Source organism: Humulus lupulus, chromosome 8, assembly GCF_963169125.1.
Source record: "Humulus lupulus chromosome 8, drHumLupu1.1, whole genome shotgun sequence".
Lineage (NCBI taxonomy): Eukaryota > Viridiplantae > Streptophyta > Magnoliopsida > Rosales > Cannabaceae > Humulus > Humulus lupulus.
In genome coordinates, this window is record NC_084800.1 from 109858498 (window position 1) to 109871477 (window position 12980).

Below are 12980 nucleotides of genomic sequence, written 5' to 3' on the forward strand. Positions count from 1 at the left end.
AAGTATGTTAAGCAAAGTTAGGATCTCAAAGTCTGTTTAATAACTATTAATTTTTCTTCATCCTAATACATTCTTTATTTTTAATTAAATTGTTGAGCAATTTATCTATATATCCTTCCTAATGCAATGTTTTGTTTAATAAAACAGTCTTCTTACATGATAAGTAGTCAAGCTAGGGCACCACTACAAGTAACACTACAACATCTACAAAGGTATGTATCACGCATTTATTTTTTAAATATACGAATTTTTTAACTGGAAATGTATTCTTACTTGTGAATCATGCATGTGGATACATTCTTATTTATTTTAATCTAAGTCTTAATTAACGAAAAATAATATGTACATGTTAGTAAAGATTATAGTGCTCCATAAACGTGTATATATGTTGGTGGTATAATGATGATATTATCCGTAGTTAAATCCATGTAGTCATACGTGTGGCTTTATGAAATCACAATATTTTTAGGTTATACATATGTAATATATGTAGTCTAGTCACAATAACTGATTTTCTATTTTTTTAAATAAAGATTATACATTTTATTAAAAGAATCTTGAATGAGACAATAATTTATTAAAAAATCAAATTTTCTAATGATAGTGTTCAAATAAGTTGCTAAATCACAACTCATGATAAATCAATAAAATCTCATTTGTCTATTTTTTTAGTCCTCTTTTTTGGATAATGTTTAAGGATTTGATACAATTCCACATTATTACTTACACAAAACCATTGTCAAATATTATAAGTTTTTATATTAATACCAAGGGTTGAAAGTACATTTGAATATCATTTTTTGCCAACTATTCATGGCCTAGCAATATTGGTATTACTAAAAGTACAACACACATACATTGGGCCCATTTTCATTTAAAGATGTAGTCCAATCACAGTAGCGTGTCAAATGCCCAATAATAAATGGGCTTATTCCATAATCTATATGTTATTTAAACTGAACAAAATATAACATGGTAAATTTAAGAATTTTTACAATTTCTTTACAGATGGTAGACGTTGATACAAGTTCAAATCCTGAGTGGGCTTCGATAATAAAGGAGTTAAATATAACTAAAACAGTTAACGAACTAGAAAAAATGGACATTGTTGGTAAATATCTAGATTCGGTTGATAAATGGGAGACGTTCTATGAAATATATGCAAAGTGGATGGGGTTTGGCAAAAGGTCAGATGACGTGAAGAGAAGAAATGGGGTAGTATCAATGAGAACGTGGGTTTGTACAAGAGAAGGTTATAGACGGAGTGAATATGTGGATATGCCCAATCGCAAAAAACGATCAAGACCAATCACAAGATCTGGATGTCAGGCAGCTCTCAGAGTGGTTCACATGAAAGATAACGACTTATGGATGGTAAAAGAATTCAGCCACGAACATAATCATGAAATAGTATCGGTTCCTGAGTTGCAATTCCTCAAGAATAATCATGTGGTGTCTGATGGTTTGCTTGCACAAGTTCGTTCAATGAACTCAGTCGGGATAAAAACTTCTCAGATTATGTCCCATATTGCTATGCAGTCGGGAGGTTATGAGAGAATGCCATGTCAAGTCAGAGATGTGTACAATAGAGTAGCAGGAGCAATTAGGGAAGAAAAACTAGAAACTAATGCGGAAGGTGCATTAGGATTCTTGGATTTTCTTTCTGTGCGAGATCCAAACTTTTTTGTGTACCACCAAGCTGACACAGAAAACAGACTCGCCAACGTATTCTGGGCTGACGGGACTGCAAGAATTGACTACCGGGCATTCGGGGATGTGATAGCATTTGACACAACGTACATGACCAACACGTACAACAAGCCATTGTGCATTTTGATGGGTGTCAACCACCATTTCTCAACTTGTGTTTTTGGGTTTGCGTTGCTCGTAAATGAAAAAATGGAGACTTACTCATGGATGCTAAGAGCATTCTTAGAATGTCACCATAAAAAAAAAAACCTTCAGTCGTGGTCACTGACGGGGATAATGCAATGCGTGAGGCAATAAAAGAAATACTTCCAGAATCCACACATCGATTATGTGCTTGGCATCTAAGCACAAATGCATCTAGGGCTGGTAATGATCCTAGATTCACGAAAGCATTCAATAATTTGATGAACTCATACTACAACGAGGAGGTGTTTGAGAACAAATGGAAAGAGTTGATGGAGACATATCAAATGGAAGAAAACGAATGGTGCCAACTCCAATGCAAAAGAAAGCGAATGTGGGCAGAAACCTACCTCCATGGGCATTTTGTTGTTGGAATGAGAACAACACAGCGCTGCGAGTCAATGAATTTCTGCCTAAAAAAATTCCTTTTGAAGAGATACACCCTACGTGAGTTTGTTACAGCCATTGACATCGCGGTGACAAAAATAAGGCACATCGAAAGAGAAAATGAATTTACAACGAAGCACACGCTCCCCAATCTCCCATCCTCAGATGCTCTTAGTATTTATTATGATCAGTGTGCGAAATTCTACACCTGGGAAATGTACTACAAAGTGGAATCGGAAATCAAAAGAGAAAATGCGTATTTCATCAGCAGCTATGAAGATCATGCAAATCACACTATCTTCAATGTTGGAAATTTTCGAGATGGTCAAACGAGATATAAGGTCACTCGTACTCTTGGAACAAACCATTTCGAATGCAATTTCTTATTCTATGAGACCAACGATTACCCATGCAGACATATTTGGGCAATGATGAAGTCATGTTGCGTAAGAATAATCCCAAATTCACTACTCCTCAAACGATGGAGCTTGCATGCAAAATCCCATCCAGAAAACATGGAGATAAGCCAACCTATTCAAGAAGAGTCTGTGCATTGCGAAATGTCAAGATTCGGTGCACTTAATTCAGATGCTACCATGATGAACTTCTACGCGTCTAAGTCACCACAATATTTTAACACAGCAAAGGAGGAAATTTCTCGTCTCACTGCCATTTTCAAGGAAGGTATGGACATCCAAGGAGTGTCACAGGGCACATCCACGAGGAGATCGTACCGAGAAAATCCAAACATAATGCAAGAACCAGTTAGAGTCAGAACAAAAGGTCAAGGAAATCCAGGGCAATGAAGGGACAACGGGCATGGGATTCCAACAGACGGATCAGGTTTCAGACAAAGGGCATGTGGAGCATGCGGTGCCCTTGGTCACAATAGTCGAACATGTCCCAATCGTGGCCGCACAACTAGAAGAGGAAGAGGGGCAAGCACAAGCAGTATTAGTATCAATCGGTACACAGAATTGGGGAATGAAAACGCGGAAGGTGAAAGTGACATGCCTTATTCAACGCAGGAGTCTTTTGGGAATGATTATGATGATCATGTGTAATGCGCAACCTATTGGATGCAATGTTATTGTGTACTGGATATTATTTATAAGATCACTATCTCTTAATAATTAAATCATGGAATCGTTTTGTAATAGTTATTACTACGCTTATGTATTGATCATATTTTCAAAAACAAACCGACTGACATATTGATCTATATATGTTTTATTTATATGTTAAAATCAATAAAAATAAATATATTTATTATTATTTAACACTATCATTGCATAAATAATAATTATCTTATTTTCAGTTGATTATGGAACACATGTTCCCAATCAGATCACATCTTCAAGAGCCTGTAACAATACAATACCATCATATAGGTTATAATGAAGACTTCTCCCTTCGAGGTGGTCTAGATCCAAATACCAACCGTCATGAAAGGCAGACCTATGATCGGTGGTACTTTGGCAGTACACAAGCAACTTATGCAACAATTTTAAGATCAAGGTCAAATCAAGCTGTGCTAACATATGATGACGAAACATGTCGATTATTTAACTAAAAGCAAAATAAAGTAATTCAATGTAATAACATTTTATATTGAATTGCAATAAATATAACTAAGAAAATTTATATTCACTAACATGTTGAATGTTGTGTTACTTACTCAATTAATTAATATGAAACATTGTCAAATTTAATATAAATATATTGCATACAATATAAACTAATATATTTTTTTTTAAATAACTTCAATTCCTATATGATTTGGAACATTGAATTTTAAATATCTAGAATTTTAAAACTTAAAATAACAAGTTTACAATCAAAATCTCATTATTCAGAAAATAATTTAACCATGTATTTCCAAAAATTAAAAAAGATAAATAAATAGTAGATAATCATCTTTCAAGTAAAAAAAATTAATATAAATATTGAAGGCCATGAGTTCTAGCAACAAAAAAAAAATTTAAATATAAATGTGCATCCTATAGTAACAGCTGTGTACCTTTTATTAAATCTCCGTGCTAACATTAGTAAATAATGTGCAGATAGCTATTTTTATATGGAAAGATATACATGGTATAGAAAGACATTTATATCCCTATTTAACTAATTTTTTTATTATAAAAAAATCCAACCAGTAACAAAAAACAGTTGTCATGAGTAAAAATTGTATATTAAAATAAAAAGTAGGTCTTCACCCTATTAAGCTGCTATTAGAATAGTACACATAAGTGTACTTGAGGACAGCATATTCCCAACACTTTTTCAATAAAACAATTGGGATATAATAGATTGAAAGAGTGGAAGTCATTCTGCTTAACTGTCAAGCGGTTTGGAATCGTTGGCCATATTAAAAAAATAAGTACTATTATGAGTATATATTATAAATATTTTAGAGTTTAAGCATCGCAATATATATAAAGCAACTTTTTAAAAAAAATTTATAGACAATGTTTTAATTAAATTATTAATTTTAAATATTTTTTGTAGCATTTTTTATAAAATACTCATGTGATACATTATATAAAACATTATTCTTTTATGGGTAAATATCATTTTAGATTTGCAAAAGTTATCAATCGAATTTTGTGAAACAAAAAATGCCTAAAGCAAATTTTGGTCAAATTCTTTTTAAATATGACCAAAATATTATTAATTAATGAATTAAATAAATAATGAAAATTATATTTTAAAATAAAATAAATTAAAAAAAAACTATTTTAAATAATAAAATATTAACATATCTAATTAAAGTCATTGAAACCCTAAATTTAAACTAAACTAAATTAAACAATTTTTTCCTTCTTTCTTCTTATCCTTCTTCCCTATTAAATAAAAATTTAAACAACATTTAAGTAAAAAAAATTAAAACTTAAACAAAATCAAATTTAAAATCAATATCTACCCTAAATAAAAAGACAAAATCAATTAAACTACTTTTTTTTTTTTTTTTTATCTTAATCGTTTGTTCTTCATCAACATCAAAACCAGAAAATCATCCATACAAAATTAAACATTTTCTCTTCTTTATTTGTTCATCATCATCACCATCATCATCACAAAATACATCAAGTAAACCCACAATTATCAATCTGAAAATACCAAAAAAAATTCTCAAAATACCCAAACAATAGTGGCTTTGGGGTTCCATGGTCGACAATCCATCCCTATCTGTTCCCATCAGATTGGAAGTCTCAGCCACAACAACAACTAAAGCTCTATCGCACGAATCTGGGCCTTTTTTCCTAATATGAGCTCAATTTCTTCTTTAGCCATGGTGGGGCTTCCTCCTCCCTCCATCTCAAATGTGGTATTCAAACGGAGATGGGGCTGGGTCGCGGTGGGGCTTCCTCGGTTTTGGGTCGTGGCGGGGTTAGAATAGAGGTCACGATGTGACGAGGCTCAATTCTGGGGAGAAAAGCTCTTCGCGGGGTTAGATCGGTAAATGACTGGATCAGCGAGTCCATCCTCGTCAAATCTGGAGGCCAGACACGAGAGCTTCCATGGCCAACAAGATCCACCTCCGACGACCTAGATGAAGAAGAACATGAAGAAGATGAACATCGCTCACCTCCAACGAGATCTGCTATGTTCCATACAGATCGTCGGCAATATTGGGAGAAAGAAAGAGGGGAGAGAGAGATAATAAACACGAGACGGAGAGAGAGAGAGAGAGATGAAGATCTACGAAAATTATTGGGAGAAAGAAAGAGGGTACAGAGAGATGAACACGAGAGAGAGAAGATATATTATTTTTATTTTAGCTTTTTTATTTAGTTTTTCTGAAAGTATTTTTTAAATTGTTTTTATTTATTATGAATAAAGAAAACATATTAATGATTTAGAAAATTCAATTAAAATTAAATTTAAAATTTGAAGGTATTTTAATCAAATTAAAAAAAAAATTGACCAAAATCTGGTTGCTCCATGATACTCTTTTGTTTAATTTTACAAAAAGCATTGTCTAAATTATTATTTAACAAATAGAAGGTCCGATCGACAATTTTTGCACAATACAGAGTCCAAAATTGTATATATGATATTGCTCATTTATTTAAAAGTTATATGACAATTAAAAAAAACATAATAAAAATAAAAGAAAATTTACATAAAACACTTAATTTTGCTAAAAAATTACATTTTTACATACTAAAAAGTTTTTTTTTTCATTTCAATTTTACGATTTTAAAGAAATTTTTACATTTTTAAAGTTTTACTTATTTGTTGTCTTTTGTATTGTTTTGTAGTTGTTTTTGTGTTGTATTTTAGTTGTTTAAGTTTATTTATAGTTGGTATGTTGATGTCTAATTGATGTTTAGTTGTTTTTAGATATATTTTGAATTTTATTTTAAAAACATGTTAGTATGCAATGGATTGTCTTCTATTTGTTGTCCAATTGTTATTTTTTAATTTGTTAATATGTAGTGAGTTGATTTCTAATTGTTGTTTTTAGTTACTTTTTTGACATCATATTTTTTAAAATAAAAAAACTTCGAAAATAGTATTTTTAAGGTAGTGTGTAAAAAAGTAAAATATATATATATATATACATATGAAAAAAAAAAAGCCAACTAAATTAATACATTTTAGCATCGTTTAGGGTATGATTGTATAATGTTTATAATGTAATTTTATTATCAAATTCAAGAGGATGTTGAAAAAATTAATTCAACAATATAAACAGTCCCCTTAGTTTAGAATAACTTATTTTTTTTAAAAAAAACTTGGAATAATTTTATGTTATTCAATCTCCATCTTCATGTATTTCTTTGGTAAAAAAATTACTACATTGCATACAACCTATTTTTAGTATTGGCGAATGATCAACTCATTTGACAATCCGATCTTATCCAAACTTAACCATTCTAAATAAAACTATACACACCAATCTCATCCAAACGTAACCATTTTAAATAAAACTATACAAACTAATCTTTATCCAAACGTGACCATTCTAAATAAAACTATACAAACGTATAATTTCACCTAGGAATATCAAAAAGTAGGAGTATTTACCAAAGATAGATTTCAAATGAGGAGACATTGTTTACTACAACCAAAAAAAAAAAATGGGAGTGGTTGCTGTGAGTAGTAAAGTAACCATCTTGGCAACTGCCATGTGTTACATAGTAAGAATTCAAGAAATCAATCCAATAAGGACGCGCTATTGTCCTAAGTAAGCTTTCTATCTCAAAAATACATCAATTACGTAGAAAAATCCATATTATACACCGTAGGAGCCCAGATGAACCGCAAAACCAAAACCAAGTCTACAATTTAGCAATTGAAAGGGTAAGCGCTACTCACTCTCTATCATCACCAAAACCAGATTTTGCGGCTGTCAACGGCCTTAACTGTCGTAGATACCAATGGCATTCGTCCAAACTCCGCAACAAATCTATTAACGCATTCGGTCCTTTTTTCACTGTGACCTCCCAAGCTACTAATACCTGTTGAACCAATTTCAAATATCTTGCCTACAAAGCCAATACCAGTCACAGACTATTAGAGGAGTATATACAAGACGAAACAAGCAAGGTAAGCGAGGCAGGTAAGCACATGTAGGAGGGGGGGATTTAATGCACAAAATTTAGTAAACATGTTTTTATTGAAGCTATATACAATCAATTTGTTGGTTTGAAGACTGTTCCAACCTTGCCAAAACATTCTCAATGCAAAAGGCATCCAGTATACAGTACACCCAATAACCAATCTTATAATACAAAAGCTCGTGCAGCAACAAAATTCCAGAAAAGGCTAAAAAACATGATAGTACTCAAATTGATACCTAGATCTGCTAATGAACTCCCTAGGAAACCTCAAACAGTCCAATTTAAACAAAGACAAAGTATAATTATGCAGCTCTGTAAAGCTATAGCTAGAATCAAAATAATTCTTGAAAAATTCCCATTAACCACTGCATTTCTCTCTCATGTTTCCAGGAAAAATCTACATAGCATAGTGAGAGTTCAATTTAATTTATTTGTAGCTTTTATCCTGTTTCCAAATGTTTTATAATTGAGTAATGATTGGGACGGACATAAATTGCACACTATTTACATACAATGATGTGTAATTAATCAACCATACACTTAAAGATGTTGTGATCTCTACTTAAAAATATTCATAAAAATATTCATAGTTTAAAGTAAATACGCAACATAGTGTGTAAATTAAGATTGTGTCTAGCAGTACTTTTTATAATTTGTATCAAGCCCATTTTAACCTATGATGAAGACAAATAAATCTCAAACAGTCCAATTTAAACAAAGACAAAGTATAATTATGCAGCTCTGTAAAGCTATAGCTAGAATCAAAATAATTCTTGAAAAATTCCCATTAACCACTGCATTTCTCTCTCATGTTTCCAGGAAAAATCTACATAGCATAGTGAGAGTTCAATTTAATTTATTTGTAGCTTTTATCCTGTTTCCAAATGTTTTATAATTGAGTAATGATTGGGACGGACATAAATTGCACACTATTTACATACAATGATGTGTAATTAATCAACCATACACTTAAAGATGTTGTGATCTCTACTTAAAAATATTCATAAAAATATTCATAGTTTAAAGTAAATACGCAACATAGTGTGTAAATTAAGATTGTGTCTAGCAGTACTTTTTATAATTTGTATCAAGCCCATTTTAACCTATGATGAAGACAAATAAATCTAAATAAGCTTTTTATTTTTTCTTTAAAATGAAGACAAATGAGTAAACCAAAAGGAAAAAATTATCCTCAAGATGATGATGCTATGCTAGCAAGAATGAATAGTGTTTAGGCAGAAAAGATAGGATCAAAGGCCAAGCCTATTCAAACAAAGAAGTATGATTTTCCAACTAACTCGACAGGATAGTAATATCATAATCCCACAGTATTTCAATTACAACTACCAGAAATCCAAAAGAAAAAAGAGTTCACTGAACATACAATACTACTAGAACTGTAGAACATTAAGGACTAAGAAGATGTAAAAAATATGAATGATTAATTTGTACCTTTCACCCATATAGGGGGAGCACCAGTTGCATTTGCTACAAGAAAAGACATAGCAATATCCTCACAGTTCCTGGTGAATAGAATACAATAGGTTAATGAATTATTACACGTATCATTAGATTTATAATTAATGTGTAAAAATGGAAAAGAAAAAAGTTAACCGAATAATAACCTATTTTTAGTTATATAATTTCTGATTGAAGCTGGCATTTCATTTGTATAAAGACTTAGATACTTTTTGTGGAAGAAAGCAGCCTTAGAGAGTACCATACTGTAAGAGCCCGTCCACCAAACAGACCACCATCCACCATAAATGTAATGACCCAAATTGCCTTTCTGCATTTAGTATTAATATTTTTTTTATCAAAAAACGATGGCAAGATGGTGCTTTAGTAATCATATTGCACCCACAAGTTTTAAAGTAGCAACTCTTAACAAAAAAAAAAAAAAAATTTGATCGCATAATGGTGCTTCTATAATCATATTGCAGAGAAAAAGTTATACAAGCTTAAAACCAAGTTTAGCCGAGAAAAAAATGCTGGTATCATTAGCTGTCACATCCAATTATCCTAGGAGATGCAAAATGACCACTGGCATAGGCAACAAGAGCCAAGGTTAAATATTCAAATTTATATATGAAATTTACTTGTAACATGCTCTTCCTTGTGTTTACGCGAAGATGGCAAAATCCATAACATTGTAATACTTAGTCCTTTGAAGGCAATTTTTCTTACGACAGAACTAGATCAGTGAACATAATGGTAAATGTGGAGGCTTTAACAATGAGAACAAAGATTATACTATATCAAATCAAGCCATTGTACTCAGTTCATGATTTTTTACTAGAATTTAAGGTACAGGACAATGTTGTTAACATGTAGATTGTGTTCTTTTGAAAAGAAGAGAGCAACAACGAGCTGAATCATACATAAGACCGACAACAAACATACATCTCAAATTATACTTTACAACTTATTCTTTATTATGAATATGGAGCTTGGAAAATGACTAGCAGAAACATACTGTGCCATGCAGAGAAAAAAAAAGTGGAATTAAAGCATACCGTTGAATCAACCCAATGAATGCGGGGTACATATCCCACCATTGTATCTTGTGCACTTTGCCAAACGCTAAAAGCAAACTCGACTGAAGAGCAAGGAAATATAACATCATCGTCAATCGAAAAAATAGCATCCGTTTTCAAATCAGTAATTTCTTTGAATCTATTGTTCAAACTGTCTTCCTTATTGATATCAAATTTCAATTCAACAAGTCGCCCGTCTCTAGCATTGGACTCTACAATGTGATTTAAAAACTTTTTAAGAGAATCTGATGGAGGGTCAGGCTCACTCCATACGATATGTATTGAATCAAGCCCAGAACAGGTTGTGTAGTGAGAAATTGACTGCTTCAAAAGATCATATCTTTTCCATGTATTCATTACAATGGCATACCCTTTCCTGTCAACAATTTATAAAGTAAAGTGGGAATGCTTAAGAACTAGAACTTTCAAATTTAAATAAAGTATAACTTTGACTAAAGTAATTAAGTAAACACCCACTTTAGGTAAGAACCAAGAATAATATGTTGCAAGTTAAATCCTAAGTTATGTTCAAGGCCTTGGGATAAGACCACTATAATCCTCATTTGTTTCTCCTCCCCCCTGCTTATGAAAGCGATCATCTATAAGCAGTGCATACACATCTCATAATTCGTGAAAAACTCTTCCCCTAACAAAAATCCGAAGCTACCACCATTGTCCATTTTCACAACCCTGCTACATAGCTCCAAGTGTTCAAAACCTAAATCCTAATGATATAGTGCTATTTCAATACTAATTGCAAACTATGAAGTATCCTCTCTCCTCTAAGCCACAACTGGGAATAGTGTCAAGAAAAGGATAAAAACAGATAAAATGCTTAAGTGGGAATCAGTATAATTCTATGTACACTTTTCTAAAAATCCAAGCCGCAATTCCCAAATTTTATTCATCAACATAGCCATTACAAAAACGATTTTACCCAAATGGCAGAAAAAAACTGATCTAAACCCCATTTCTTAACAAAATAATCAAGTAAATCTTCTGAATTAACAGAAGGAAGTTTCTACACTGGAAATATCACACCATTTTATGCCACCTCGTTATGCTAGAAAACTTTCCAAATAGACAAACTTAAACATTAAATTTATTCTAAGATTTTTTTAAAAGAAGAAAAACCAGTGAAAATTTACCAATACTAGAAAATTAAGAACTCGGATTTGGATTAAATATCAAATTAATTAGCTGCCTAATCCTAAAATATAATAAAGTGGAGATTAGCCATGCTAACCGTGAATCAGAGATCGGAGGCATAGAGACACTATGGCCGGTCCATCCCAAGAAGCCCGGTACACGGCTCGCCACCGCGATGAGCGACAACCCGATACAACAACACAAGACCAGCTTGATCTTCAATGATCCCACGGTTGAGATCGCAACCTGCCGGAGCCTCTGCACCATCCGACGGTTAAGCAAGCCGCCTCTCATCACCACCGCCCTTGTTCTTAGGTCAGCCGCCAAGAAAATAAAAAAAGAAACAACAAGAACAACAGACTCAGGAGCGAAGGTACCACTGACTGATTCACTCCCGCCGAGCCGACTCGCTCGGGCTCGAGCGAAGAAGAAGGCGTGTCAGAGGCGAGTCGACTCGGACTGAATCGTCGTCACCACCTTTCTTCTAAAGCATTCTTCTACCCTCACCCGCCGGTGGTGAAAGAAAAAGAAAATGAAAATGTTACGGTGCAACGCGGTTGTTACGAACTGGTTGGTACACCCCCCCTAAAACGACGACGTAAGGCGGAGAATGAAAACGGTTCGGCGGTGGTGATGACGTCACTGATCCGGTTGTCCACCCAATCGTGTACGTCGAGGTAAAACCTCCGTTACTCCGTACTCGAACAACTCGTCTCTCTGTTTTTTAAATTATTTTTTTATTAAATTTTATTTATTTCTCAGATCGGAGGGAAAGTGATGGTGGGACCAGGCCGAAGCCAAGCTAGGTTCCTTTCACAAGAAACATGGGTTTATATTGACTGAAAAGTTTAGACACAAATTTCGGTATTAACGAACTTAAACGACGTCCAACCTCCCTTATTTTCACCTTATTTTCATGTCGTTTGATTCTTTTATTCACCAAATCATTTTGTTTGAGGCTTTAGTTTACATTTATTTTTAATGTTTTTACTTTTATTTATTCATTCATTCATTCATTCTTATCTCTGTTTGGGGTCTTCTTGACTGGCCAAACCAGCTACGGATTTTTTTTTTTTAAAAAAAACAACTATTTTAGGCAGTGTCTCACAACCACCTTGAGAAAGAGCCAAGATTTCTTTTTTTTTTTTTCTTTTAAGATTGATAGAATAATAGTATTTTTTTTTTTTTGACAAAGATACAATAATATAGTTTTAGTAGAGAATAGGGTTCGTTTTCAACTTTTTTCTTTTTTTTGAAGAAGGGTTGGTTTTCAACCATTAATAGTTTGATTCGAACAAAGATTTAATTTAACTTAATAGGAAGAGATTAATAAATTAGGAAATTACATCTTTTATGGTTTTTTTTACAAAATTTACAAAAATATGGTTTTTTTTTTCAAAAAAATATATTTTATGGCACGAGCTCATGGTGTATTCAGCTCGGA

General features: G+C 32.6%; 2 protein-coding genes across 2 annotated transcripts; one reads left to right on the top strand and one right to left on the bottom strand.

Annotated features, from left to right (window-relative positions):
• Positions 1-1008: 1008 nt before the first annotated feature.
• Positions 1009-3086, top strand: LOC133795938 (protein FAR1-RELATED SEQUENCE 5-like). The gene is made up of 2 exons (XM_062233420.1): positions 1009-1864; positions 1966-3086. Exons 1-2 carry the CDS (start codon positions 1009-1011, stop codon positions 3084-3086), a joined length of 1977 nt encoding a protein of 658 aa, XP_062089404.1.
• Positions 3087-7291: 4205 nt separating this feature from the next.
• LOC133798305 (glycosylinositol phosphorylceramide mannosyl transferase 1) lies at positions 7292-12339 on the bottom strand. Its single transcript, XM_062236543.1, has 5 exons — positions 11634-12339; positions 10367-10763; positions 9476-9639; positions 9303-9373; positions 7292-7775 (listed from the first exon to the last, which is right to left on the bottom strand). Exons 1-5 carry the CDS (start codon positions 11828-11830, stop codon positions 7615-7617), a joined length of 990 nt encoding a protein of 329 aa, XP_062092527.1. The 5' UTR covers positions 11831-12339; the 3' UTR covers positions 7292-7614.
• Between the last annotated feature and the right edge of the window lie 641 nt (positions 12340-12980).

What these genes read in the sequence shown, in the direction of transcription:
- LOC133795938 (XM_062233420.1), top strand. Translation starts at nt 1,009, where the DNA reads ATGGTAGACGTTGATACAAGTTCAAATCCTGAGTGGGCTTCGATAATA. An exon ending in CAACCACCATTTCTCAACTT is followed by an intron (nt 1,865 to 1,965) that starts GTGTTTTTGGGT and finishes AAAAACCTTCAG; the next exon opens with TCGTGGTCACTGACGGGGAT.
- LOC133798305 (XM_062236543.1), bottom strand. Translation starts at nt 11,830, where the DNA reads ATGAGAGGCGGCTTGCTTAACCGTCGGATGGTGCAGAGGCTCCGGCAG. An exon ending in TTCATTGGGTTGATTCAACG is followed by an intron (nt 9,640 to 10,366) that starts GTATGCTTTAAT and finishes TACTAAATGCAG; the next exon opens with AAAGGCAATTTGGGTCATTA. An exon ending in AATTATATAACTAAAAATAG is followed by an intron (nt 9,374 to 9,475) that starts GTTATTATTCGG and finishes TCTATTCACCAG; the next exon opens with GAACTGTGAGGATATTGCTA.